This window comes from Cyprinus carpio, chromosome B13, assembly GCF_018340385.1.
Source record: "Cyprinus carpio isolate SPL01 chromosome B13, ASM1834038v1, whole genome shotgun sequence".
Classification (NCBI taxonomy): Eukaryota; Metazoa; Chordata; class Actinopteri; order Cypriniformes; family Cyprinidae; genus Cyprinus; species Cyprinus carpio.
The window spans coordinates 26,757,867-26,785,780 of NC_056609.1; the positions used below are offsets into that span (position 1 = coordinate 26,757,867).

At 35.8% G+C, this 27,914-nt stretch overlaps 4 protein-coding genes across 6 annotated transcripts; 1 reads left to right on the forward strand and 3 right to left on the reverse strand.

The window, feature by feature from the left end:
• LOC122139474 (lactoylglutathione lyase-like) lies at nt 1-4,045 on the reverse strand. Its single transcript, XM_042737487.1, has 6 exons — nt 3,890-4,045; nt 3,005-3,087; nt 2,758-2,898; nt 2,435-2,502; nt 1,451-1,540; nt 1-421 (listed from the first exon to the last, which is right to left on the reverse strand). The coding sequence occupies exons 1-6, from the start codon at nt 4,040-4,042 to the stop codon at nt 330-332; spliced, it is 627 nt and encodes a 208-aa protein (XP_042593421.1). The 5' UTR covers nt 4,043-4,045; the 3' UTR covers nt 1-329.
• A 4,746-nt stretch (nt 4,046-8,791) lies between these two features.
• On the reverse strand, nt 8,792-10,390 carry LOC109062134 (gastrula zinc finger protein XlCGF67.1). The gene is made up of 2 exons (XM_042736159.1): nt 10,285-10,390; nt 8,792-9,583 (listed from the first exon to the last, which is right to left on the reverse strand). The coding sequence occupies exon 2, from the start codon at nt 9,540-9,542 to the stop codon at nt 8,970-8,972; it is 573 nt and encodes a 190-aa protein (XP_042592093.1). The 5' UTR covers nt 9,543-9,583; nt 10,285-10,390; the 3' UTR covers nt 8,792-8,969.
• A 2,135-nt stretch (nt 10,391-12,525) lies between these two features.
• LOC109062133 (gastrula zinc finger protein XlCGF8.2DB-like) lies at nt 12,526-17,789 on the reverse strand. Of its 3 annotated transcripts, none has more exons than XM_042737489.1 (2): nt 17,579-17,789; nt 12,526-13,402 (listed from the first exon to the last, which is right to left on the reverse strand). In XM_042737489.1, the coding sequence occupies exons 1-2, from the start codon at nt 17,615-17,617 to the stop codon at nt 12,587-12,589; spliced, it is 855 nt and encodes a 284-aa protein (XP_042593423.1). In that variant the 5' UTR covers nt 17,618-17,789; the 3' UTR covers nt 12,526-12,586. The 3 variants fall into 3 exon arrangements, with proteins under 3 accessions (XP_042593423.1, XP_042593422.1, XP_018934767.1); XM_042737488.1 differs by lacking the exon at nt 17,579-17,789 and adding an exon at nt 16,551-16,666; XM_019079222.2 differs by lacking the exon at nt 17,579-17,789 and adding an exon at nt 13,527-13,698.
• A 240-nt stretch (nt 17,790-18,029) lies between these two features.
• On the forward strand, nt 18,030-27,581 carry LOC109095559 (protein archease-like). The gene is made up of 7 exons (XM_042737490.1): nt 18,030-18,203; nt 18,784-18,808; nt 19,021-19,142; nt 20,981-21,063; nt 21,145-21,197; nt 24,614-24,650; nt 27,102-27,581. The coding sequence occupies exons 1-7, from the start codon at nt 18,122-18,124 to the stop codon at nt 27,186-27,188; spliced, it is 489 nt and encodes a 162-aa protein (XP_042593424.1). The 5' UTR covers nt 18,030-18,121; the 3' UTR covers nt 27,189-27,581.
• Nucleotides 27,582-27,914: the final 333 nt, after the last annotated feature.

Below are 27,914 nucleotides of genomic sequence, written 5' to 3' on the forward strand. Positions count from 1 at the left end.
TACTTGCATTGCTTTATTTGAACAAATAAAGGTAGGGTTTTAAGGTTAGAATGACTGCAAAAATTCAAAAATATTTTATTTTACTATTATTATTGTAAACTTAGGGTTAGATTCTGTGGAGGACTGCATTATTTCAAAAAGTAAATGTCAAATTATATTGTTATATTTTATATTCAGCTGACCAGATGTCTAACACACAAAGATTGTCAGTCTTCATAGTGCACAGCTTTCCATGCTGTCCACAGAGCAATCCCCCTTTCTGCAATCACCCAACTGTCCTTGATTTTCACAACTAGTGTTCTGATAAGGTCACAGCATAACAACAGTCTTTAAGAAGTGATGGACACCATGTTGTTGGGGCTGAGAATCTCAATCCAGTAACCATCAGGATCCTGAATAAAGGCCAGGCCCTTCATTTTACCTGCAAGTAATAAATACATATAAAATAAATCACCAGTAAGCATTCCTATAATTTTATTTCAGAAACATTCAGTCTTTGGAGATCAAAGAGTGTTATTTTGCATTTTTAATCAAATTTAATTTATTTAAAGGGATACTCCACCCCAAAATAAAAATTTAGTCAATAATCACTTGTCCCCATGTCGTTCCAAACCCGTAAAAGCTCCGCTCGTCTCCGGAACACAATTTAAGATATTTTGGATGGAGGCTTGAGACTGTCCTATAGACTGCCAAGTAAATAACAGTGTCAAGGTCCATAAAAGGTCCATCACCGTATGCTGTGTATGCTTTTCTGTATCATCCGTGCCACAAGGATGCGCTGTTTCTACATGTATTTGGCTTTGATTTAAAAGAAAACAGCACATCCTTGTGGCGCGGATGATACAGAAGAGCATATGCAGCATACGGTGATATGGAGAGACACAGAGGAGACTGTTGACAAAGCAATTGTTGAATAAAGTCGTTATTTTTGTATTCTTCTCTTACAAAAAGTGCTCCCGTTGCTTCATATAACCCAGATTGCATATCTGATGATAAATGGAGTATTCTGACCACGACTTTCATACCCTTTATGGACCTTGACACTGTTATTTACTTGGCAGTCTACGGGACAGTCACATAGACTGTCAGTTTTCATCCAAAATATCTTAAATTGTGTTCCCAAGACGAACGAAGCATTTACGGGTTTGGAATGACATGGGGGTAAGTGATTAATGACAAAAATTTCATTTTAGGGTGGAGTATCCCTTTAAAAAAGGGGTTTTGTATTGCATGTATACAGAAAATGTGCATACTGTGCTGAGTACATATGCTATATGATGCATAAATAGTAAGAGTAGTATGTTAGTATGGTATTGAGAACACAGTCACAGTAACATGCAAATATAAACATCCAAAATTTGCAAATTCTGTGGCACTAAAATAGTTTGTTGCAGGTGGAGAAATATCATGTATCTAAAATAATCATATAGGATGATTTAAAAGAAATTACCATCATCAGGCTTTTTTACAAAGGTCACTCCATTCTCTTCAAACAGCTTGCAGGCAGCATAGACATCCGGTACAGCAATTCCAATATGGCCTATGATATATAATATATAATATATGATATATATGTTTTTCATATTTTAGGTTAATAATGTTATACAGAGATATTACATTACACTTTTATCTAGAACTATAATTTCACATATTTGCAATGATTTTGCTAGCAACATAAAACAATGCATGAAGAATTTATAATGTAAAATATAAAATAATGCAACATCATGAATGTCACATTTTATTTGGCCATTGCATTTCCTACTGACTTGGGTTTCACAATCCTTCTTTTGTTTTGTGAGCCACAAGTATGGGAGTGTTAAAACAGCTTTATTTGCATCTCTGATTTAAACTTCAGTAGCCAAAATGGCAGAGGAAATAAATGTGAATTTGAATAGTGTGTGCATTACTGATCAAAAATGTTCACTGAAATTTTTAGTGCAATAAAACCTCTAGTTAAAATATATGTAAGTAAATACTGCTGTTTAGTACTATATACTGATACAGTGAACTATATACTGAAATTTGGAAAATATGCCCTGACAATTTTAACTCAAATATAGATCAAATATTCAGGACATTTAGTGTGTCTTAGTGTTTATATTTAAATGTTTGAATTTTATTGCTGTTTAGACAAAATTATGGTTTCTATGAATGAATAAAAATAATCTTTTAAGCTACTTTAGTGCACAAAGATCAAAGTACATAAATATAGAGATATATCTTAATGACATATCTGAGATATACTATCTACTGTACACTCTCTCTCTATATATGTGTGTGTATATAATATATATATATATATATTTTTGTGTATATTTTTTATTATATATATATATATATATATATATATACACACACACACACATATTTTTATTTTTATGTCCAGCCTGACTATGACAGATAGAAATGGTGTCATGCATGTTATATTTACCAAAGCCTCTTGGGTCTGAGTTGCCGCTGTGGTAAGACTGGCTGTCATCAGTCTCTGAGCCCCAGTTACTGGTAAGATAAAACACATAAGAAATAAAGAATTGCACATAAAACTGCCTTTTACTTTGAACTTATGTTTAGATGTTCAGGATCTACACTGACATAATTCAGAACCTGGCATATATTACGTTTAGCACGATAAATGCTTTTTTTTACTCTATGCAGAAGATTATTGCTCAAATTGTATGGATTTTTAAACGGCTGATATCTAAAGACAAGAAAGGTTTTAAATGTTCCTTACAGCGCACACACACACACACTTACTGTGTGAGCTCTATAGTGGCTCGACGGGAAAACGTCCAGGCTGTCCTCTCCTTCACATCTCCAGGGATCTCTTTCTTATCCTCATAACCCAGAAAATACAGGGAGAATCGCATGGGGGGGAAATCAAACTTCTGTAACAGCCTAGAAAGAACAGCACATTTTGATATTACAAAAAAATTAGACTAAAACTGAAGTGAATCATATCAAGACTGAATTCCCATTTCTAGTAGAGAAAAAGTTCTCTCACGTCATTCCCAATATGCGTGTGTAGAAATCCAGGGATTTAACCGGATCCTTAACCCGCAGCATCGTCTGCTGCATCATGAAGTCCTACAGCAGTGGCACAAATAACTTTCACTTAGAATAAAACTAATAAGGTGATGAAAAATGATAAAACAGTGGCATCCAAAGGCCTGAGACCATTATGGACGGTGGGGGCATTTTATAAAGAGTTTTATTAATGGTCTCTAACATTTGAGTTACAATATTTAACATTATTAATAGAATTCAAGTTATGCAATATTCAGATTATTCAAAAGATGTCATGCTGTAATCTCTAGCAGTTCTGCTCTGAACTATGTGCTGTTACAAATTATGATTATTAACAACTCTCTGATATTGATGTTATTTAACAGCATCTCTTTGGTTAAAATTGCACAAATTATGTTAAGATTATTTATGACATGGCTTTTCCAAGAGTGTTAATATTTCCTAATATCACCAGGTTTTGTTTGTTAGGGTTCTTATAGTAATATTTCTATGTAGGCACTGCTGTCTGTGACACTGGAGGAGTCAGAAGTCAACATTTCATCTGTGTAAAATGTCAAAGTTCATTCTAGTAACTTACATCAGAAAACAGAATCAAGTCTGTATTGATTTTCATATGCATATGACTCAGCAATACAGCACTTACACATTATATAATCTCTACAAACTCAGCTGAGAAACTAACAGAGACCCAGAGATGCAGATAAATCACTGTAAAGTAACATCGATGTAAAAGAGATGCTATGAATCGCAAAGTTTGCCTGCAGTAGTTAGAGTTATAAAGGATAATAGGGAAATGAGCGACGATCTTCGGGTTTGATTGACAGGTCTCGCCCTAGTTCTGGACTCACGTGCAGCGTCTTACTTTAGTGATGGGGTTCCCCTCTTTACACGCAGCGGCAGCTGCTTCATTCGTCAGCCCTTGCTCGGCCATTTTTAGGTGCGTTTCGGCTTGATGGTCACTTGGCGGCTGACACTTCGGCGGAAAGATAGTACAGGGGGCGTGGTCATTGCGCATAGCGTCAGCAGTCTGACGCAACTGTGGGAGGGGCGATAAAATAACTGAGATGCTGTAATTTCAGATTCATTCCTGCAGAGGGCGAAACCGTGTTTCTCAGTGTGTGGGTTTCCATAAACGTGTTAAAGGAGTAGTTCACTTTCATAATTTCATCATTTACTCACTCACCACTTGTTACAAACCCGTATGAGTTTCTTTCTTCTGTGGAACACAAAATAAGATATTTTGGAAAATGTTGGGATCCGAACAGTTGATGAGCACCACTGAGTTCCATTGAAGGAAAAAAAAAATACTATGGAAGTCAATAGTGCTCATCAACTGTTCAGATCCCAGCATTTTTCAAAATATCTTGTTTTGTCTAGCCTAAACCAAGCACAGAGTGAAGGGACGGGAAAACCCTTGGTTTTCTCCAGAGTTGTCAGACATTATCCATCGGCGAAATGTGGCATGGGCTAAAGCTAGAAATGGTGATTCTGCCACTGACTGGTCCATTTTCAGACAACTAAGAAATAAATGTACCTCTCTTATCAAAAAGGCTAAATCAGAATATTATTTATCAGTCACAAGTGAAAACCTCAATAATCCACAGAAATTTTGGAAAGTCATCAAGTCTCTTTCTGTGAATAAAAGTAATGAAGCCCTCCCAAAATTTGTCTTAAAAAACTCTCTCCCAGTCTACGACAGAGTTGATGTCTTAAATTGCTTTTAATTAGCATTTTGTATCAGTTGGTTCTCTGTCCGAGTCGACAGGAGTAGTCACTGTCACTCCATGCACATACTCCTCAGTGTTTTCTGGAGAGCCTTTTAATTTTGTTTCTTTTACTGTGCAGCAGGTGCATGGAGCTCTTAAAGCGTTAGATCACAGAAAACCTCCTGGACCAGATTTAATAGAGCCTTACTTTTTGAAAAAGGCGGCTGATTTTGTTGCAGAGCCCCTTACAATTCTTTTTAATCTGTCAATTCAAAACAATGAAATACCATCAGATTGGAAGTCAGCTTTTGTTACTCCCTTGTTTAAAGGAGGTGATCCAGCAGTTTTAACTAACTATCGGCCTATATCTAATTTGTGTGTTTTGTCAAAAATTTTAGAATCCCTTGTTTCAGACCAAATAAAAGAGTTTTTATACTCAAATTAACTCCTTTCTAAACTGCAGTCAGGCTTCGGGAAAAAGCACAGTACCATCACTGCTGTTACAAAAGTAATTAATGACATTCTTGTCGCTCTTGATAGAAAGCAATTCTGTGCATCACTTTTTCTTGATCTGTCGAAAGCTTTTGACACAGTGGACCATGCTGTTTTAAAGCAAAGTCTTCTTTGTCTGGGATTGTCTGATTGTGTAGTTTCCTGGTTCATGAATTATCTGAGTGACAGGACTCAGTGCATTAAATGTGATGGTCTATGTTCTGCATTAGTGAAGGTCACAAGGGGGTGCCACAAGGCTCAATATTAGGACCTCTCTTGTTTATTATGTATATAAATGAACTAGGCCCACAATGTGTCGGATGCTAATATGCATTTCTATGCTGATGACACGATTATTTATTGTTTTGGATCGTCCCCAGCTAAAGCGGTTGAGTCTTTGCAGAAAGCTTTTGATGTGGTTCAAAGTATGCTTATGCAGCTTAAACTGGTTCTCAATGCTGATAAGACCAAACTGATGCTGTTTAGAAATACTAAGAAGGTTTCTCAAGCTCCTCCTCCTGTGTTCACTACTTTGACTGGAAGTGTCATAGAGGTGGTTCATTCTTATAAGTACCTTGGTATCTGGCTTGATGATGCTCTCACTTTTAAGCCTCATATAGACAACCTTGTGAAGAAACTCAAACTTAAACTGTCCTTTTTCTTTCGAAATAAATTTTGTTTTTCTTTTAAAGCAAAAAAAGCAGCTAGTCACTGCAACATTTTTATCTGTCTTAGATTATGGAGACCTGGTGTATAGGACCACTTCAGCACAATGTCTGTATAAGATTGACACTGTTTATCATGCGTCTCTGAGATTTATTACGAATTGTAAAAACTTGACCCATCATTGTGAATTATATTCCTGAGTGGGATGGCCATCGTTGTCCAACAGGAGATCAGGGCACTGGCATACTTTTATCTATAAGGCCATGCTTGGTCTTTTGCCATCCTACATCTGTAGTTTAATCACATGGAGAAGTGTTAGTAGTTCTTATTCATTGCGATCAAATGATCACTTGCTGCTCATTGTTCCATTTGCCCGTACAGAACTGGGAAAAAGGGCTTTTGTCTACTCAGCTCCTTCTGCATGGAACTTTTTGCAAAAAGACTTGAAATTATCTGAACTTATTTCCTTAAATGCTTTTAAGTCCAGATTGAGAGAACCTGAAATGACCTGTTTAAATTGTAAATGTTTTTAATTATTTGTATTGTATAACTTTCATAAATGTAATTGACTGTGTTTTTGCTGCCTCTTGGCCAGGACTCCCTTGAAAAAGAGGTTTTTTAACCTCAATGGGACTTTCCTGGTTAAATAAAGGTAAAAAAAAAAAACAAACAAACAAAAAAAAAACATTCCTAACTCGCCCACAGGTTGAAATTCTTCAGGAATGACGTATAAGACTGCCTTGTGGTTGTTCAATTTGGAGGCTTAGTTTGTGGATATATGTAGTCTCACAGGAGACAATCATAACAATAAAAATACTTTTTTTTTTTTTTTTTTGGTTTCAATACAAAGCAATTAATACAAACCTCTGTTACCAATCTCTAAACAGCAATATCGGAGATTGCTTTAATCCTCAGATTTTACTACTTTTTGGGGATTTCTAACACCATCATAAATTCCTCCAGTAAGATTCAATCTTTCTGTTGATTCCAGTCTCTGGAAGACTCGATTTCCTTCAGCTGTGTCATCTCTGCTCATGGCTGCAAAACACTCTTTCACCCACATGTAACATCTTTGTGGTTGATTACAAAGCATGAAATTCATAAAACTAAACTTTCACAACTGTTGCTTTTTCATCCAATCTTAAAGTTAAAAATGGATGTGTTGCAAGAATTTCTCATAGCATTCAAGTATTTCATTCTCATGCATTTTATAGAAGGTTTTTTTTAGTGACCATGATTTTTTTTTTTTTTTTTTTTTTTTTTTTCACGGTTTACAACAAATACCATGATTAAACTATGGTTAGTGTAGCAAAACTATAATCCAAAGTCGGACATCGCTTTTATGATTTTCAAGGGCATAGAATTTAGTAGGGACACTACATACGTCCCTACCAATATCCAACGATTTCTAAATTGTCCCTAGCAATAATTTTGATCAAACTATTAGCCTATACAGGTGCTGGTCATATAATTAGAATATCATCAAAAAGTTGATTTATTTCACTAATTCCATTCAAAAAGTGAAACTTGACAGTTGTCCAAAAGACAACCATTGACACCTTGCACAAAGAGGGCAAGACACAAAATGTCATTGCAAAAGAGGCTGGCTGTTCACAGAGCTCTGTTGATTTATATAAAAAAGTGTACAAGCAATAGGGATAACCGCACCCTGGAGAGGATTGTGAAACAAAACCCATTCAAAAATGTGGGGGAGATCCCCAAAGTGTGGACTGCAGCTGGAGTCAGTGCTTCAAGAACCACTATGCACAGACGTATGCAAGACATGGGTTTCAGCTGTCGCATTCCTTGTGTCCAGCCACTCTTGAACAACAGACAGTGTCAGAAGCGTCTCGCTTCAAAAAGGACTGGACTGCTGCTGAGTGGTCCAAATTTATGTTTTCTGATGAAAGTAAATTTTGCATTTCTTTGGAAATCAGGGTCCCAGAGTCTGGAGGAAGAGAGGAGAGGCACACAATTCACGTTGCTTGAGGTCCAGTGTAAAGTTTCCACAGTCAGTGATGGTTTGCGGTCCCATGTCATCTGCTGGTGTTGGTCCACTGTGTTATCTGAGGTCCAAGGTCAACGCAGCCGTATCCCAGGTAGTTTTAGAGCACTTCATGCTTCCTGCTGCTGACCAACTTTACGGAGATGCAGATTTCATTTTCCAACAGGACTTGGCACCTGCACACAGTACCTGGTTTAAGGACCATGGTATCCCTGTTCTTAATTGGCCAGCAAACTCGCCTGACCTTAACCCCATAGGAAAATCTATGGGCTATTGTGAAGAGGAAGATGCGATATGCCAGACCCAAGAATGCAGAAGAGCTGAAGGCCACTATCAGAGCAACCTGGGCTCTCATAACACCTGAGCAGTGCCACAGACTGATCGACTCCATGCCACGCCGCATTGCTGCAGTAATTCAGGCAAAGGAGCCCCAACTAAGTATTGTGTGCTGTACATGCTCATACTTTATGTTCATACTTTTCAGTTGGCCAAGATTTCTAAAAATCCTTTCTTTGTATTGGTCTTAAGTAATATTCTAATTTTCTAAAATACTGAATTTGGGATTTTCCTTAGTTGTCAGTTATAATCATCAAAATTAAGAGAAATAAACATTTTAAATATATCAGTCTGTGTATAATGAATGAATATAATATACAAGTTTCACTTTTTGAATGGAATTAGGGAAATAAATCAACTTTTTGATGATATTCTAATTATATGACCAGCACCTGTATGTCTGTTGTTTGCCTTTATGTCACCACCAATGCCAAAATCAAACCTTTACCCTTGAAAGAAGCCTGTGGGGGAAATAATGTAAGAACGACACATCAAAAGTTTAATATTCTGCAAAAAAAAAAAAAAAAAAAAAAAAAATCAAACAAATTCATGGAAAAGGCCAATACTTAGCCTACAACTTTATTTTAGAAGTTTTAAGCATGATTTATTTGGACTTTATGTATGCAACTGAGAAAAAAAACTATTAATAAAGGAATGTGAAGTCACGTGCATCGTCAATGAGAGGGACATGGCTAAAAACAAACAAAATAAATCAGACATCATAAATGTTCATCACATTATTTTTTGGCTGCGTGCAGTTTAAGATGCATTTTCAAGGTGTATTCATAAGGGAAAGTCTTTGCACATTCAGGACAGGAGAACGGCCTCTCTCCCGTGTGAATCCGCATGTGTTTCTGCAGCGTCGTGAGGCGTGAGAATCCGCTTCCACACACGGAGCAGCAGAAGCGTTTTCCAGAGTGAGAATCCTTGTGGTGGCGATTCAGATTGGTCTGACTGAAGAACTTCTTGTCGCAGTGCGTGCAGGCGAACGGCCGCTCGCCTCTGTGTTTATACAGATGACTCTGGAGCGAGGTGGAGCCGGGAAACGTCTTCCCACACTCATTGCAAACGTAGTTCTTCAAGTTCTTTCGTTTCTCACCAGTGTGTACGTTACTGTGCATTTTCAGCCAGTCTGCACAACGGAAACCCCTCCCGCAGAGACTGCAGATGAATGGCTCATCACCTGTGTGTATTCGCTCGTGATGCACCAGATGTGTGTGACGACCGAACTCCTTGCCGCACAGCTTGCATCTGAATTTTTTTTTAACAGGAGACTCTGATAAATGCTCCTTTTCAGTATTAGGCTCCATATCGATGCAATCACCAAGATAGTGTAGCCTAACAGATTGACCTGAGAAGAAAACTCAGAATTATTCAGTTGTAACTCAAAGATGCAAGAATATAAATTAAATAAATTGAGAAGAAAAATTGTTTACAAGAGCCTTAATGGAGACACTTTTTTTTTCTTTTTACAAAAAAATGTCACTTATGGTTGTACGGTATGTTTGTATGAGTAGGCTATGTTTTTTTTTTTTTTTCATATTGATAACCACTTGTATAACCACAGTTTTGCTACTAATACCATGGTTAAACTATGGTAAGTGTGGCGAAACCGTGGTTAATTTGTGGTTACCATGGTTTAACTATAGTGGGCTAACTATGTTTTTTTTTTATTTGTAGTAAAACCATGGTTAATTTTCATAAGGGATAGGCTATCTGACATTGTTTACAAGCTGTTTTACAACTGCGCTGTAACTAAGAAACAGGAAGAGATGATGTTCACGCGCCATTTGATTTTACTGAAGCGATCTGTCACAGCATATTAATTGTATAATAAAACTGACAACATTTAAAAGCTGAGATTTTGTTTCACACATCACCAGAAAACAGCACAGAATATCGATTTTCGATTAGAACATTGCCAACCCAGCCATACTTTCCCTTTTACATGCATATAATTTTTAACTTAAATAGCAATATTGTTTGTTAACCCATTTGTAGCTACTTTAAAGGTTACAAACTAGTTTTGAAAATTATAATGAAAACACTTACTTGCAATGTTGCTGTTCAGAGGGATATTCTCTCTGAGACTGTGCCAGAAGCGTGCAGTGTTGACAACTAATTTTCAGGGGAAGTTGATAAAGACTGCTGGATTTTTTGTTACAAGTTGCTAAATGACGTTGTGATGTCATTGCGTGATGACGTCATTGCATACCCATGACAAATCTCATCAGTACATAAAAATATTATAAACATAAAATATTTTAATAACATAATAGCACATCTTTATGGTCGATTTTTTTTTTTTACAACATTGAAGTATTGACCAGTCACACATTTTATGTATTTTCTTGTTAACTAGTAAAACTGCACATTCTGAACAATTATAGTTTTTAAGAAGTGAACTTGTCGTAAGTGTGCTACACAAAAGTCTGTAAAAATAGGACACAATGTACTGTTTGTATGAAGGAACAATACTTTTTTCACAGGTGTTTTAACTGTATTTGAAATTCCACATTGCATTTTGTGTTTTAAGTTTACAGGGTTACTATGACTAGTATAAAATGACTAGTACCTTTTCAGTTTTTCCACATATTTTTTCCTTACAGTGTACCTAACTGAACAACAATTATATTTACAAGCTAATTACGTGCTGTATCATAAATGTGCATTTAGTATTGACCAATTGGAACTAGCAACTTTATTTGATCTTTATTTTAGTTTCATCTTTCTCCAGCTCTCTACAGGTTGATGTGCTGCTTGGCTGGTTAGCTGTTCAATGGTTTCCTCTTTTTGTGTAATTTAGATGAAAAAATGTGCCATTTTTATCATTTGAGTCACTTTACAAAAGTTGCTTAAAGTTGCCAAAAACTTTTTAAAAAAAGGCTAAATTTGTTGTTAGGTGCTTTTTTAAATAAAAGTTGCTAGGGTAGTCTGAAAAGTTGCTAAATCTAGCAACAAAATTGTTAAGTTGGCAACACTGGAAACGTGCATCTTCACTTCACTTCAAGACTGACCACCAGTGCTGCCCCCTCTGTTATCGAAAAGTTGCTTGATGTATTGCTCAGTAAACCTAAAATTCTGGAACACTGTTGCAAAAGCAAAACATAACTTTATATATGAAGTGTATTAACTGAATTCTGGGCGGTATTCCAAAAAGCAGGTTATGTGACATACCCGGGTATGTTTGAGAATAAGCGAGCGGATAACCTCAGGTTTCAGTTCCAAAATCCGAAGTTACTTTCAGGGTTTGTAAGTAACCATATTAACTTGCTCTATGAAGATAACCTGTTAGTTCACTTCAGCACACGTGTGATCTACTGATGAGCCCTGATGAGCATGACCGATAGCGCACAACATTATATAATATTACAATATGTATATATATATATATATATATATATATATATATATATATATATATATATATATTTGTATGGTATGTTAATGATGAAGGGCTAAAATAAGAAATAAATAAGGTAATATATTATTTTAATATGGTTATTATTATTTTTTATTGGCATATATAACAGTTATCTGTATAAATTATGAAACACTGTGACAAGGTAATGTTTAATTTATTATATTATATATATTTATTTATTACATTTTATATTATCATCTCACACATGGATCCGCATTTTCTGTAATGTCTAAATTCTAAATCAAAATACATATCTGATATGACTTAATAATTACCATCAAACAAACAATATAATTCATATTCTCAAGGATTAAAGATTAAACGGGGAAAAAATTATTGCACAACCATCAGTTACGTGGCGATATGCACTAAGCATGTAAATGACCATTGAACAGAAGAAGAAAGAAACAGCATGGCTCGTCGATTCATCGCTCTGTTGAGAATGTCTCGAGTCTTAACCAGGAACATACTCTGAGCTGAATGAACTTCAGAACCACATACCTGGAGTAAGCAAGGTTTGGGGTTAATCAACCGAAAGTTCAGGGTTTAGCTGACGGTAAGTTAACTGTGCTTTCTGGAATACACCCCGGGTAATGATGGAAATTTATCAGATTCATATAGAACAGGTTATATGCAAACACAGAACGCTCTTCTAATATTTCTATTTAGTTATTTTCTTGGGAACCAAATGTTCTGGAAATATAGGGGAATGTGCTCTGAAGCTGCTGGAAGCAGCCTATTTACCTAAAATAAAACTTTCATGCCTACAAACCACAGTTTCCACATTCCACATTCCAGATACTAAAAACAGATATCTGGGCATGCCTTGTAAAATTTTATCAAATAAGAAAAACAGTGATGAAAAGGTGAAAGGTTTTAAAAAGGTTTTATTTTGCACTAAACAGGTAGAAGATTCAGAAGAAAAATCCATCAACTTTTAACTGAGTGGCGTTTCCGATGCATATTCATGGAGTATTTATGACTGAAAGTCTTTCCACAGTCTGGACAGGAGAAAGGCCTCTCTCTTGTGTGAGTCCGTGTGTGTTTCTGGAGCGAGAACAGGCGTGAGAATCTGCTTCCACACACAGGGCAGCAGAACGGTTTGTTGTCAGAATGAGAATCGACCTGATGCCGTTTAAGATTGGTCTGACTGTAGAAGGTCTTATGGCAGTGCACACAGACGAAGGGCCTCTCTCCCCTGTGTTTGTACAGATGACTCTGGAGTGCAGTGAAGCCAGTAAACTTCTTCCCACACTCGTCGCAACTGAAGCTCTTTGCAGGCTTTCGTTTCTTGCCCGTGTGGACGCTGCTGTGCAGCTGAAGCCAGTCTTTACGACGGAAACCCCTTCCACAGAGTTCACAGACATGTGGTGCCTCACCTGTGTGTATCCGCATGTGACGCACCAGGCTTATGTTCTGGCGATACTCCATGCCACACAGCTTACAGATGTGTTTTTTAATAGGAGGCTCACTGCTGACTTTTTTAACAGAAGTCTTACTGCAGTTTAAGGGCTGGGAGATGAAAGGTTCAGCTTCTGTTTTAATATCCAAAGGACTTTCATCCGGCACCTGAATACTTTTTACTCTATATTTCAGCCGTTGACAAAAAAGCACACCTGATTCCTCCAGTTTGCTCAGCACCAAAGTTTCAACTCCCTCCTTATTCGATCCAGACCTTGGATCTCCAAGAAAAGACTTTTCGATCGCAGGCTTCATGTCGATACAGACAGGATGCAAGTCCATCAACTATGGAAACAGATTGAATAGACATGTAAATATTGAGATTTATTCCTCAACAGTATTATGCTTAAAACCCAAATTTCCCATAAATTAATACTACAATAAGCCTATAATTTATACAGACACTTACACCACACTTGGCCTGTTGCACAGGAAGCATGTTCAATAAGAGGAATTGAGAAACATATTATTCATTAGTGCTATTACAAGCAAACAACAGGAAAGAGTCAACAGATGGAAGTCAGTGAACCAAGGATAGAACCTGTTTTAGGATGCAAGAATATTAATTCGAAACAGTCACGATTATATAGTGCATATATAACCAGCAGTGAAATGTGAGTCACCAAGCAAACCATTGGTAACACACTACACCGCAATGGAAATCCTGCAGCGCACACAAGGTCACCAAGAAGGCACATGTACAGGCCTGTTTAAAGTTTGCCAAAGAACATGTAATGATTCAGACAAGGCTTGGGGAAAAGTTCTTTGGTCAGACGAGACCAAAATTGAGCTCTTTGTCATTAACTCAACTCGCCGTGTTTTGGAGGAAGAGAGATGCTGACTATGACCCTAAGAACACCATCATTACAGTCAAGCACAGAGGCGGAAACATTATACTTTGGGGCTGTTTTTCTGCTAAGGGTATGGGAGAACTTCATCGCATTTAGGGGCAAATGGACGGGGCCATGTGCTGTAAAATCTTGGACTAGAACCTCCTTGCCCCAGGCAGAACACTGAAGATGGGTCATGGATGGGTCTTCCAGCATGAGAATGACCCTAAACATACCGCCAAGGCAACAAAGGAGTGGCTCAAGAAGAATCACATTAAGGTCATGGAGGGCCCAAGCCAGTCTCCAGACCTCAATCCTATAGAAAATCTGTGGAGGGAGCTGAAACTTTGAGTTGCCAAATGACAGCCAGGAAACCTTTTATGATTTAGAGAGGATCTGTAAAGAGGAGTGGACCAAACTCCCTCCTGAGATGTGTGCAAACCTGGTAACCAACTACAAAAAACGTCTTACCTCTATATATACATATGAATTAATATATATTCTTTTTTTTTCCCCTGTTATTATGCCAAATGGAGGTTTCAAAAACAGTGAATAAAAGCGTACAGTTAATTGTGTCAAATGTGTATTAGAGAAAAACATTTATGTCATAATGATATTTTCCCCCCATTTAAAATTTTTATTCTCCAATGAAAGGTTAGATTTATGTGATTTTTTTCAATAAAAGATCAAAATGATTGACAATGCAGATTTATTTTCAGAGCCTTCTTTGATCATATTTAGCAAAGGTGACAAAATAATTCTGACCATGACTGTATACACACACACACACACACACACACACACACACACACACACACACACACATAAATATATAACAATGAGGAAAGGAGAACGTCTGCATGAGCCTTCATTGAGACAAAAGATTCAAGACATTTGATTGTTCAGTCGTTCACTTAAAATTAATTGCAAAAACACGTCATAAAAGTTGATTTAGTTCTTTAAAAAAAAAAAAAAACATTTTCTTGATATTAGAACGATTCAGCATATTAGAATGATTTCTAAAGGATCATGTGACACTAAAGACTGGAGTAATGATGCTGAAAATTCAGCTTCGTCATCACATGGAATAAATTTTAGTTGTAATAATATTTCACAATATTATAGTTTTGTAGTTGATCTGGTAAAGCCAAACATGTCATTTAATTCATCTCTGGTCAGTTTTATAATGTAGGTTCTTTATTAAATACTTTACTGAATTTTAATGCATAATATGCATGTATTATAAAAGAAGAGAACTGTTTATTTGCTTCTTTTTGATGTAGTTTGGCAAGCCCTGCATAGAAACGCAAAACACACACCTTTATATTTAATGATATTTAGGCATTTAGAATGCGTTTAACAGATTACACACAATATGTATGTAAATGTCATTGATACATGTTTGGGAATTTGTCTTTGCATTTGCACTATTTTGATCAGCAGGGACTTTTGAGTTCCTCAGGGGCAAGGGCTCAAATGTAAAATAGGGGAAATGTAAAAAAACAAAAAACAAATTTCAAATATTTATATATAGAGAGAGAGCGAGAGAGAGAGAGAGAGAGCGAGAGGGGTCAAAAGTTTGGATAGGCTACTATTTTATATTTTTGCAAGAAGTCACTTATGGTCATCAAGCCTGCATTTATTTGATCAAATTTTATTTTAAAATACATTTTATGCAATGCTGATTTATTATCAACATTGGAAACCTGTGATACCTTTTCAGGATTCTTTGATTAATAAATAGTTGAAAAAAGCACAGCATTTATTTAAAATATAACTTTGTAACAATATACACTACCGCTCAAAAGCTTGAGGTCAGTATTTTTATTTATTTATTTATTTTAAATAAATTCGTTTTTAATTAAGCAAGGATTTGTTAAATTGATAGAAACAGTGGTAGTAAATATTGATATTGTTAAAAAAAAATCACTATTTTGAATAAATGCTGTTCTTTTTTTTTAAATTTTCATTTATCAATGAACCCTCCAAAAGTATCACAGGTTACAAAAATAAATATATAAAGCAGCACAAATGTTTCCAATATTGATAATAAATCAAGTGACACTGAAGACTTCAGTAACGATGCTAAAAATTCAGCTTTACGTCACAGAAATAAATTATATTTAAAAGTATATTAAAATAGAAAAACATTATTTTAAATTGCAATAATATTTCACAATATTACATTTTTTCTGTATTTTTGATCAAGGCTTGATGAGACACTTTAATACTGTATAATTATCAAAAATGGAAATATAATAAAGTCCTTTCACGTCACCATTTCGCCCGCCTACACTTCACATAACAGGCCTGTAGGTGACACTTGGGCTCAATTAACTATGATAGTTTCACGAAATAGTAAACGTTGTAGCATACCATACATATAAGTGAATTGAATACTGAATCAGCAGATGCCGCTTCGAAACAGTGAATCATTTTGCGACGAATCAAATGATTCAGAGTTCTGAAATGCTTCGTTTCTCCCATTTAGCCTAAACTATCAGTCGTTTGTCAACTCACTTTCACCTCCTTATAGTTTTGAACTTTAAACCTATTAAAAACTACTGGTTAACCGTTTTAAAATCTAATGATAAAGGACTTACTTGCAAAGAATCTATGTTCACTGTTCCAATGAACTGAACATCTTCGACTCCATTTAAAACTTTCACGTGCATGCTTCTTCTTTATCTACTGTTAGATAGCATGACCAAAAATAGACAGTGCTGCCCCCTCCTGCCTTTAGGAAAAGCCTAGTTGCCAGCTACTTTGGAGAGCTACTTTTTTTCTTGGCAAAATAACACCATTTGGCAAAACAACAGTTAGTTCTGGTCATTTGATCTGATGTTTTTGTATTGTTCATCTGTGTCAGTATGGGAGCAATGCCAAGTGAAGCTTTTTAGTAAATAAATAAAGAACTACTTGTGTTTTCAAAGACAAAACATGGAATATCAACCCTGACTTTGATGTAAATAATGTATCTTGTTTTCATAAACTGAAAAAGATGCTACTGTGTCCTTAATCAACATAATCAAGTGATATTCTGCATTTGCATTTATGCATTTAGCAGAAACATTTATCCAAAGCGATGCAAAAATATTCTGAGTGAATCTCTCAAACATTAGAGTTAATATTGTGGAACGCTGTTACTGCATTCCTGACATTGATGAGACCCTCACCTCTCAGACACCAAACGCAGACATTGCTTGTATCATAAATACCAGAGCAGAAGCACAAGTTCTAAGAGCACTATGATTGTGTATTTACTGTACACTAGAAGAGGAGGGCATTGGAAGTGTTCTTGTTCTGAAATAAAACATGTGGAAGCTTCTTAAGACTGCCGGTATAAATGTATTAAAAGTAAGAAATGAGCAAACAGATTTTTTGAATAATGTCAGATGTTGAGCTGGCTTGAACGTCCACAAATTACTTCCATGTGACTCCACAAAGGAAGATTCTTGCTTCCTTACATTCCTGCAGTGATTAACAGAACTGATGCCAAGAGTTTATTTGTCTCAGTCCGTTGCTTGTTATTTCATCTGTGAGTTCAGCTATAGGGCAATGAAAACTTTGATATTTATCTTCATTACTGAAGCGAGTCAGATTAACTTGATAAATGGAACAGACAACTTACTAAATGGCTGTTTCCGGCAAATCCTGTGCATGCATGCATGCCAACATGAAACGATCCATCTAATCAGTTTTTAATTTTATTTAGGTTAACACCACTTCAGATAACTCCAAAGAATTGTATGTCTTCCAGTGTTTTAAGGTCTGGGATATTAAAGTGGAGTGGCACATTACAATGGGACATTGATTAATATTAAACACAGTATAAAATCCCTGTCTGTACTGCAAGCGTTTTAAGTGTGAGTGAATGACAACTCTGGGTATAAACAGGACAAAATTAAAAACAGCAATTAAAAAAATAATACAATTTATTTACAGCTCAAGGGAATCAATGTCACTAACCTTGCACATGACTGTGACATTAAACAACAAACACAGAAAAAGAAACATATATCTGAAACTTGCAAATACGCTTTTAGTTAAATAAGGAATGGGACTTTTATTATGAAAATGTATCCAGGAGCCAGCAGACTGTTTCCGCTTTCACACTACCATGTTTTCACGGAAATAACACCTACAGAGCATTAAAATCAATCAAAATAGAACAATGAATGACCGCGAACTTGATCTCACAGAAGCTCAGAAGGCTATCAAATCAAAGTATCCTCCCATCAACAAGAAATACGAGTGTAAGTGGAATCGAATTCAATGTCTATTTCGCATGTCATGTATATCCAGTGACGAACACACACAAACCCTGCTTAAACTAGACTTAAATGTGCTAAAAGTATGCAATACACACTTTTCTCACATTGCAGTTATATATATATTTAAAAAAGCACGAACGTTACAGAAACGCACTATTAACGGTTGAAGGTAGCGTACAATTTCTGATATGGTTAAGGTTCATGAAAATTAATTGAGTCACGTGATACGACGCTCCAAGATGTTTACGTCAGCACGTAACGTATTATTTTTTTTATTATTATTATTTCTAAATCGTTTCATTACATGCGTCTCATTTTGAGATGATTGGCAAATCATGGAGTTGTAATAAAAATAAAAATAAAAATCACTGCTTTTCGGAACTTTATATAAACTGATTTGAAGCGCTCGAAATACACCTGCTGGTCAAAACGCCCACACATTTATAATAACATTAGAACATTTTCTCACAGTGTTCCACGTTTATATTTATGTAGGTTTTAGATTCGAGTGTGAATCAGCATCATGTCATCACTTAAACTAATATTTGGTTTTCTGTTTCAGATCTCGACCATACTGCAGATGTCCAGTAAGTATATGCTTGTGACTAGGGCACTGTTACTTAAATCAAATGTTAAAAAAAAAAATATATATATTCTCAACATTTGGTGTATGTTTGGGTGAGGAATTATATTTAGTTCAGTGGAAGAAGAGGGCAAGACTGAAAAAAAAAATGTGTATTTACAATATAACTTTAAAGCACTGTTGTTTAAAGCATCGCTGTTGTGTTTTTCACTTTAGGATTCATTCATGGGGCGATTCTCTGGAAGAGGCGTTTGAACAGTGTGCAATGGGGATGTTTGGCTACATGTCGGACACAGAAACTGTTGAACCCACTGACACTGTAGAGGTAGAATCAGAAGGTGGGACAGTATATTCAACCCTTTCTTTTCAGACCACCTGGAAATACTAGCGTCTACTATATTTGACTCCACATACACACAGCTAAATTCGGTAGTTAACTGTCCATACTTATCAGAAGGTGGGACAGTAACAAGACACAGTTCATTCATTTATTCATTTACAGAAGTGACGATCGTATTCTACAACCGAAACACGTATTAAATATATATGTTACCTGCAAGATAATCACGGGAATATAAACCTTCACTCATTTGTGTTGCCAAAGAAAAAAAAAACATAATAAATCAAAATGGGATCAAAATATTGAATAATACTAAAATATCTGCCCACATTAATAACTCTGATCGCTTTATGAGCCATAACCAAACAGCAAGTCCAAGCACGCTTACAATGACAGGACATGGCAACCCAAGAGTGCACTTTAATGATGATAAAAATGTCCATTTATATAAAATTGTAAAATAAATATGTGCCACAGAGGACAAAACAGTGCAGATTAAAGGATATGTTAACATTAACTTGACTGAAAAGTGCTTGCCTTTCTTGTTTAGTCGGGCTTAAATTGTTTCTATCACACTTTATCATATTTTAATGTTATTCTTTCTGATCATAGCCTGTTTCATCTGTTTCTATCGTTCAGCACGATTTTAGTGGTTAACCACTTATGATTTAGTTTATTTATGATAAAGTGTATGGTATCGTGTGGTGCATGGTGATACCCAGCCATACACTAAAGTTTTTACAGGACGTTTTGTACCAGCTACAGATAGCCTGTAAGCAACTGTAATATATCTTTAATATAAGATATAAATATCTTTGAGGTCAGACCTAATTTTAAAGGTTGCTAGTTGACTATACAGTCCAGAAATAATATAATTACAGAAATGAAGTAGATTCTGTCATCAATTACTGCTGCAAACTAGTATGACTTGCTTTCCTCCACAAAAGAAGAAAGAAAAGGACACTTTTTCACATGCAGTTACAAGCTTCATGGAGGATACAATTGCACCATATAAGTAGCATGAATTTGTTTATGCAAGACTGTGTACTGCATGTATGGACTTAAAAAAAAAAAAAGTAAACGCTATTTGTGCAAAATAGTGGTAGATTCTATTTACAAAAATTAAATAATTACAAATAGCGTCAAACCCACAAGTGCAATTAGAAGGAATTTTCATTCTCTGAGCAAGAGTGGGCCTTTGCTAACAAAATTATACCACTGAGAATATTAAATTGACTAAAGGGTAAAATGTTGGGTGTGGCAGACATTAAAATTGAGTTTGAAAGCTATTACATGACTTCATGTGACCAAAATATATTGCAAGAGTTATAAAGATCAGACAGCAACAAAAAAAGACATTAAAATTAAAGAGATTTTTTTTTTACAATTTAACTTTACTGGTAATATTATTGACTCCAGCATTAATTGCTTGAATTGCCACCTTGAAAATAACTTTAGAACAGTGGTTTTCAACCAGACAAACTTCTAGAAGTGCCCAAATAAGTATTTAAAAATAGTCTTAACCAAACAGTTTTAACATAGACTACCCCCCCCCCCTTAAAAAAACAGAAAACAAACCCTGAAGTCATATTTTGAGTTTGTGTTATATAAAGGAGGGCTGTGGATTCAGAAAGCTCGAGAACCACGTCTTGTCACGAGTAACTAAATAAATGTCATTTTTTCCCCATTATATCACAAAAGATTATGCAGGAGCACTGGTGTATTAGATTACAGTAGGGGCTTTAAAACAGTTTCAAAGGCACTGTGTGACAGAAAAGGGAATAAATTGAAAACTACAAGTCATGCCAGATGGTGACTTTATCTTTGTTGTTTCAGGAGATGATATGGAGTCACTCCTTTTTCATTTCCTGGGTGACTGGCTATTTAAATTCAGCGCTGATATCTTCTTCATTCCCAGGGTAATGTGCACACTTTGATTTTAGATTTCTTGTGACCTCAGTCTTTTCAGTTTTCCAACAAGCTTGTCTTTTGTTTTGCAGGAAGTGAAGGTTTTGAACATAGACCGAATGCGCTGGAAAATTCGCTCGATAGGGTGAGTTCTGACTGGAAAACAAAGCACCGGAATACCGAAAGCCTCTTTCCTAAGTGTTTGTCATTAAACACACACAGAGCTTCCACAGATGCTCAGCCAAAAACACGAACACATTAGCCTTTTGTGTCTGAACCTGAATGAACTCCTTGGATGTTTAGCATGAGTTTCAGCTGTTTTCACTCCAATTACGTCACGAATTTGAATCACACCGAAAGTCTTTTTCACTGGAAATCATTCTGATGCTTAAAATTTCATCAAAGGATAAATCTCTCACATAAAAAACAAAATTACAATTTGTTGTAAACCATATTTAACTCACACATGAGTGACATCTGGTCTAACACATGTTTCCTATCAAACAAATACTTGTTGTAAACCCACTAATAATGTATTTAAAAATATATATAGGTGCATCTCAATAAATTAGAATGTTGTGGAAAAGTTCATTTATTTCAGTAATTCAACTCAAACTGTGAAACTCGTGTATTAAATAAATTCAGTGCACACAGACTGAAGTAGTTTAAATCTTTGGTTCTTTTAATTGTGATGATTTTGGCTCACATTTAACAAAAACCCACCAATTAACTCTCTCAACAAATTGGAATATGGTGACATGCCAATCAGCTAATCAACTCAAAACACCTGCAGAGGTTTCCTGAGCCTTCAAATTGGTCTCTCAGTTTGGTTCACTAGGCTACACAATCATGGGGAAGACTGCTGATCTGACAGTTGTCCAGAAGACAATCATTGACACCCTTCACAAGGAGGGGTAAACCACAAAAATTCATTGCCAAAGAAGCTGGCTGTTCACAGAGTGCTGTATCCAAGAATGTTAACAGAAAGCTGAGTGGAAGGAAAAAGTGTGGAAGAAAAACATGCACAACCAACCGAGAGAACCACAGCCTTATGAGGATTGTCAAGCAAAATAAATTCAAGAATTTGAGTGAACTTCAGAAGGAATGGACTGAGGCTGGGGCCAAGGCATCAAGAGCCACCACACACAGACGTGTCAAGGAATTTGGCTACAGTTGTTGTATTCCTCTTGTTAAGCCACTCCTGAACCACAGACAACGTCAGATACTTCTTACTTGGGCTAAGGAGAAGAAGAACTGGACTGTTGCCCAGCGGTCCAAAGTCCTCTTTTCAGATGAGAGCAATTTTTGTATTTTATTTGGAAAGCAAGGTCCTAGAGTCTGGAGGAAGGGTGGAGAAGCTCATAGCCCAAGTTGCTTGAAGTCCAGTGTAAAGTTTCCACAGTCTGTGATGATTTGGGGTGCAATGTCATCTGCTGGTGTTGGTACATTGTGTTTTTTTGAAAACCAAAGTCACTGCACCCATTTACCAAGAAATTTTGGAGCACTTCATGCTTCCTTCTGCTGACCAGCTTTTTGAAGATGCTGATTTCATTTTCCAGCAGGATTTGGCACCTGCTCACACTGCCAAAAGCACCAAAAAAGTTGGTTAAATGACCATGGTGTTGGTGTGCCTTGACTGGTCAGCAAACTCACCAGACCTGAACCCCAGAGAGAATCTATGAGGTATTGTCAAGAGGAAAATGAGAAACAAGAGACCAAAAAAAATGCAGATGAGCTGAAGGCCACTGTCAAAGAAACCTGGGCTTCCATACCACCTCAGCAGTGCAACAAACTGATCACCTCCATGCCACGCCGAATTGAGGCATTAATTAAAGCTAAAGGAGCCCCTACCAAGTATTGAGTACATGTACAGCAAATGAACATACTTTCCAGAAGGCCAACAATTCACTAAAAATGTTTTTTTTTATTGGTCTTATGAAGTATTCTAATTTGTTGAGAATTGGTGGGTTTTTGTTAAATGTGAGCCAAAAACATCACAATTAAAAGAACCAAAGACTTAAACTACTTCAGTCTGTGTGCACTGAATTTATTTAATACACGAGTTTCACAATTTGAGTTTAATTACAGAAATAAATGAACTTTTCCACAACATTCTTATTTATTGAGATGCACCTATATATTTGGCATTTATAAATATTTGCCATTTATATGAGCTTTACAAAATTTTTCCAGAATACACCAATGCTTTTGACTGGCTGTCAGTCAATGGAAAAATATTTTTTAATATTAACATTTAGAATTTCTTATTATCTTCATGCCTTATAGCTGGGCGATAGTTTACAGTCTGCGACAGCACAAGCAATGAAACATTTGAGATTTGCTATGTAGTGTCTATTGTCCTATACGTAAATAATATATTGTATGCATGCGAATAAAGTTAGACATAGTTATAAACATAGTTATATTTTGATATATTGCTGGGTGATAATATAGCTGAAATTTATCAACAGTATAACAATCAAGCAGTTTAGGTTTATCATTCTTTGGCTCTAGATTGGTGTTTTTACAGCATCTACCAACAGCTTCCAGCCATCATTTGGTGTAGTCTGTAGTCTATAACTGTGTTAAACCCTATTGGTTCAGATACTATGAAACCAGTTTTGCTTTACCAGTTATGCTTTAGGTATTCATGTATTAGAAAATGCATCAAAAATATAGGCCGTGACTGAGAAATAGCTCAAATAAAATGACTGTCATCGTATTCAGGGTCAACTTTCAGTTCTGTGCTTATAAAAAAGACTTTCATTGTGACTTTCCTCTAAATAGCATAAACAATGTTTACTGCTTGCTTTCCTCTGCTCAGAAAGAGGCCCCACATTCCTGGCATAAGTCTGGCTTTTTGTTTTGTGGTGTTTAAACAGTCTGCAATAAGGGATTTTTACAGTCTGGCTTTCGAGAACTACAAATATAAATTACGTTTGCGTATCCTCATGTCAGTGCAGAACTGTTTCTTTGGAAATGAATAAGGAACAAGATATTTTGAAGAATGTGGATAACCAAACAGTTTCTGGTCCCCATTGACTTTTTTTCATACACTTTAAAAAAATTGAGGTTCTTTATTATCATCTTCAGTTCCATGAAGAACCTTTAAGATCTATGGACCCTTTCCATTGCACTAAAGCTTCAGTGTATGGTACTCTTAAAAACTGCTTTTATATATATATATATATATATATATATATATATATATATATATATACGTCATAATGGGGACCATACTATCCTTATATTATTTTTTATATATATATATATATAAAACGTCATTGGGGACCAACTGTTTAGTTACCCACATTCTTCAAAACATCGTGTCCAGCAGAAGGTGTGTATTAATTGAGGTGATTTTTATTTTTGGGTGAACTATCCCTTTAAATTAATCCCTGCATTTAAATTGAACAGAAGCATTTTGAGACATTCCGGACGGGGCCTTGATTCCCTCTGGTTTTCAAATTATTCTGAATGTACAATTCCTTCATGTTGTGTGACTGTTGCACATGTTTCTTTCAGATTACAGTCATTTTTTATTTATTTAATTTTTTGTAGGTGGGGTGAAGAGTTCAACATAAATAAGCATCCGCAGGTACGTTCCCATCTGTCAGTGGCAGAGACTACCAGAGCTGTACTCTGTATTTAAACACATCTGTGGCTTATTTGCTTTACACATAACTGAGTTTAGTTGAGTCTAGTTAAACAGTAGCACATCTCTTTGCCAGATCTATAAACTAACAAGGAAATCCATGGGGGATTTTATGCGGTGAATGTTATTTACAACAACAGAAGTTGGCATATCAAATATCAGCTTCCTAGGTTAAATCATAGGGGAGTTAAGATTATGAAATTCCTAATATAGCACTATAATCTATAATCAGTCCAAGACAAGCAAAAGGGAGCAAGCATGAAACCATAATTGCTGTAGATGGTGTTGTTGTGCAAACTTGAGGTTTGAACCAATTGCCTTGTAGTGCAATAAAAATGCATATGAATAACAGACTACCACTGTTTAAGCCAACACATAGTACTGACACACTCATCTTGTATGTCTGGCTTAAAGAAAATTTCCTGAAATTTGACATCTAATTTGAGATGTAAATGCAATTCTTTCTTCATGGGAACAGATTTAGTGAAACGTAGCATTATATGACTTACTCATATAGTGGATCCTCTGCAGTGAATGGGTGCCGTCAGACTCATAATGATAGTCCAAACAGCTGATAAAAACATCCCAATCACATTAGTCCATTTCATTTTAGTATACGTTCACACTTTCATGCAGCATTTAAACTTCAGTCTTATTCAATTACATCAGTAGTAAAGTTATTAGGATTTCACAATCATAGTGCCCTCTGCTAACAGAATGAGAAAATGCACTGAAACCCAGATTGTGTTCAAGAACTTGCATTGAAAATAGAAAACATAGATGAAGAGCACCTTATCACTCTCTTCTAGGTAAACCTAGAGTAAATGTGAGCACTGTTGCAATGTATGGTTGAACATTTGATTGATCATTTGGTTTTTATTTCTGCAGCATTGAATTACAGTACAGAAATTGACTATAATTGGGAAGAGATGGTTCAATGATATAAAAATGAATGAGAGAAATCTGTTTGTAGTGCATATGCATGGACTAGCCTGAAAAATAATTTTTTTGCTTGATTTAAGTCAAATTTATAATGCGATTAATGTCAGATTCAGTTTCTTCAAATCTTGAAGATTTCTGCTTTTCCTCATTCAAGTAGTTAAAAATGTTCATACTAGCTTTTGTATATTATATGTGACATAAATACTGTTATACAGTGCTTTTTCTTCACTTTATGATCGTACTGTGAATATTACCTCGTGTTATAGTCTTTTAACATCCTTCAATATTCGTCTGGGGAACACATCCCTCCGTAATTCCTTTCCCATGCAGCACAATCCTAGTAAGTAATCTTATAATAATGGTGTGTGGCTAGACTAAGGATCATGATGCACGATTTCATTTTTGCAGATAGACAAGGACAAAGGTTTCTCAGTTTCAGGATGTTTTTTTACAGTGTTGTCTGACTTGCTCTCCAAATGTATATAAATATTGTTACTGGAATATTAAACTTCTTCAGTGCAGTTGCTTTCACATATAATAAAAATCATTATGAATCGTTCTATTCTAAACTATTCCACTGCAGATTACTATTTGTTGTTACAGCTGCTCCACATTATCACATATTTGAAAGTGTTTGTGAACACATGCTTCATTTATTAATCTTAGCAGATCCCTTTATCCAGAGCAAGTAAATGTGATAGGAATCAGTGGTGAATAAAAGGATCAATATTTAAGCAACCGCATAATCCTGCCCCAGATTCATAACACTGGAGCGCTGTTATGTCTGGCCCGGCCTGCTTAAACCCAGAAATGAAAATTGGCAGAACATTTACTCATCACTCAGGCCATACAAGATGTAGTTGAGTTTGTATTCTCCTGAACAGATTTGGAGAAATTTAGCATTACATCGCTTGCTCACCAACAGATCCTCTGCAGTGAATGGGTGCCTTCAGAATGAGAGTCCAAACAGCTGATACAATAATCCACACCACTCCAGTACATCAGTTAATATCTTGTGAAGTGAAAAGCTGTTTTTGTTTGTAAAAAAAAAAAAAAAAAAACACACATTTACTTTAAGCCGTCACTTCTGGCCAAAATACCAGTCTATAATCAATAATGCTTCCTCTAGTAAAAGAAGGTCCATCCTGTTGTTGTCTCGCATCAAAATGTACCGACATATTTGTTTAGAGGTGCTGTTAAACACTGCTTGCTCTGAATTTTTCTATGCATATTTCTATACATTCTTCTATATTTCTATAGAGGACACGTATTGCAGCTGGAAGCAATGGTATAAAGCTATAAATGTTTTAATCGTGGATTTATTACAGACTCCCAGCGTTTTGCTTCACAAGACGTTAATTGATTCCCTTTGGTGCATAAATTACACACACTTTCATTTAAACAGGCATCAGACTGCAAAGATTGTAATGCTTTTATTTTTCTGTTTTACAGGGAACAGAAGTGAAAGCAATCACCTACTCTGCTATGCAAGTGCATGACACAGAGAAACCAGAGATCTTTGTTATCATCGATATTTAAAAAGCTAGTTACATATAATTTAATACCTCAAGTTAATTGACATTATTTGAAAAGATTGTACCTTCTTGTGGGATTGGACATCTGAGAGGTGTCTTTTCTGTTTTGTGGACATATGTTTTGTGGATTACATGGCTGAAATACTTTTTTTTTTTTTTTGGTCTGATTTTCATTATTAGTAATGACATTAAAGTGCCCCTACTATGGATTTTTTGAAAATGACCTTTCATGCAGCGTGTAACAGCTCTAAGTCAATGAAAACATCCTGTAAAGTTTTAAATCTTAAAGTGCACCGTGTATAAAGTTATTGTCTCTGAAAAGAAAGAGTCGACTCTGAATCATTGAAACGAGTCGTTTTTAAAACGAATCCCAAGCCGTTTCATATTAACGTCAACATGAAACATTAGCATTTTGCCCACCCACTTGTTGGTCTTTTCGCGTTGGTCTGAATCATACCCTGTGACTCAATGTGCCTACTTGTACTACGCCCTTAAAGTATGTACTCTTTTGGTGAAGGAAAAAGTACACACTTTTGAGTGAGTAGTAGAAGAGTAGGCAAGCTTTGGGACATACTATCACGTCACACAATTGTGTCTTAAAGGACCACTCTGTCGACCTGTTACACACACCCTGTCACTGTAAACTGGCCTCTCAATCATCTCGTCACAGTTAACATCCTCCACATTTCCTTTAATTTAACTTCCTACAGTACTGGAGAGAAAAGAAGTA

Excerpts from the sequence above, each read along its gene's own strand:
- LOC109062134 (XM_042736159.1), bottom strand. The coding sequence starts at position 9,542 with ATGGAGCCTAATACTGAAAAGGAGCATTTATCAGAGTCTCCTGTTAAA.
- LOC109062133 (XM_042737488.1), bottom strand. The coding sequence starts at position 16,622 with ATGCACGTGAAAGTTTTAAATGGAGTCGAAGATGTTCAGTTCATTGGA. Across the intron at positions 13,403-16,550 it reads TGAACATAGATTCTTTGCAA|TTGATGGACTTGCATCCTGT; the intron begins GTAAGTCCTTTA and ends CTGTTTCCATAG.
- LOC109095559 (XM_042737490.1), top strand. The coding sequence starts at position 18,122 with ATGAATGACCGCGAACTTGATCTCACAGAAGCTCAGAAGGCTATCAAA. Across the intron at positions 18,204-18,783 it reads CATCAACAAGAAATACGAGT|ATCTCGACCATACTGCAGAT; the intron begins GTAAGTGGAATC and ends TTTCTGTTTCAG. Across the intron at positions 21,064-21,144 it reads ATATCTTCTTCATTCCCAGG|GAAGTGAAGGTTTTGAACAT; the intron begins GTAATGTGCACA and ends TTTGTTTTGCAG.
- LOC122139474 (XM_042737487.1), bottom strand. The coding sequence starts at position 4,042 with ATGCGCAATGACCACGCCCCCTGTACTATCTTTCCGCCGAAGTGTCAG. Across the intron at positions 2,899-3,004 it reads ACACGCATATTGGGAATGAC|GCTGTTACAGAAGTTTGATT; the intron begins GTGAGAGAACTT and ends TGTTCTTTCTAG. Across the intron at positions 2,503-2,757 it reads GCCACTATAGAGCTCACACA|TAACTGGGGCTCAGAGACTG; the intron begins GTAAGTGTGTGT and ends TTATCTTACCAG.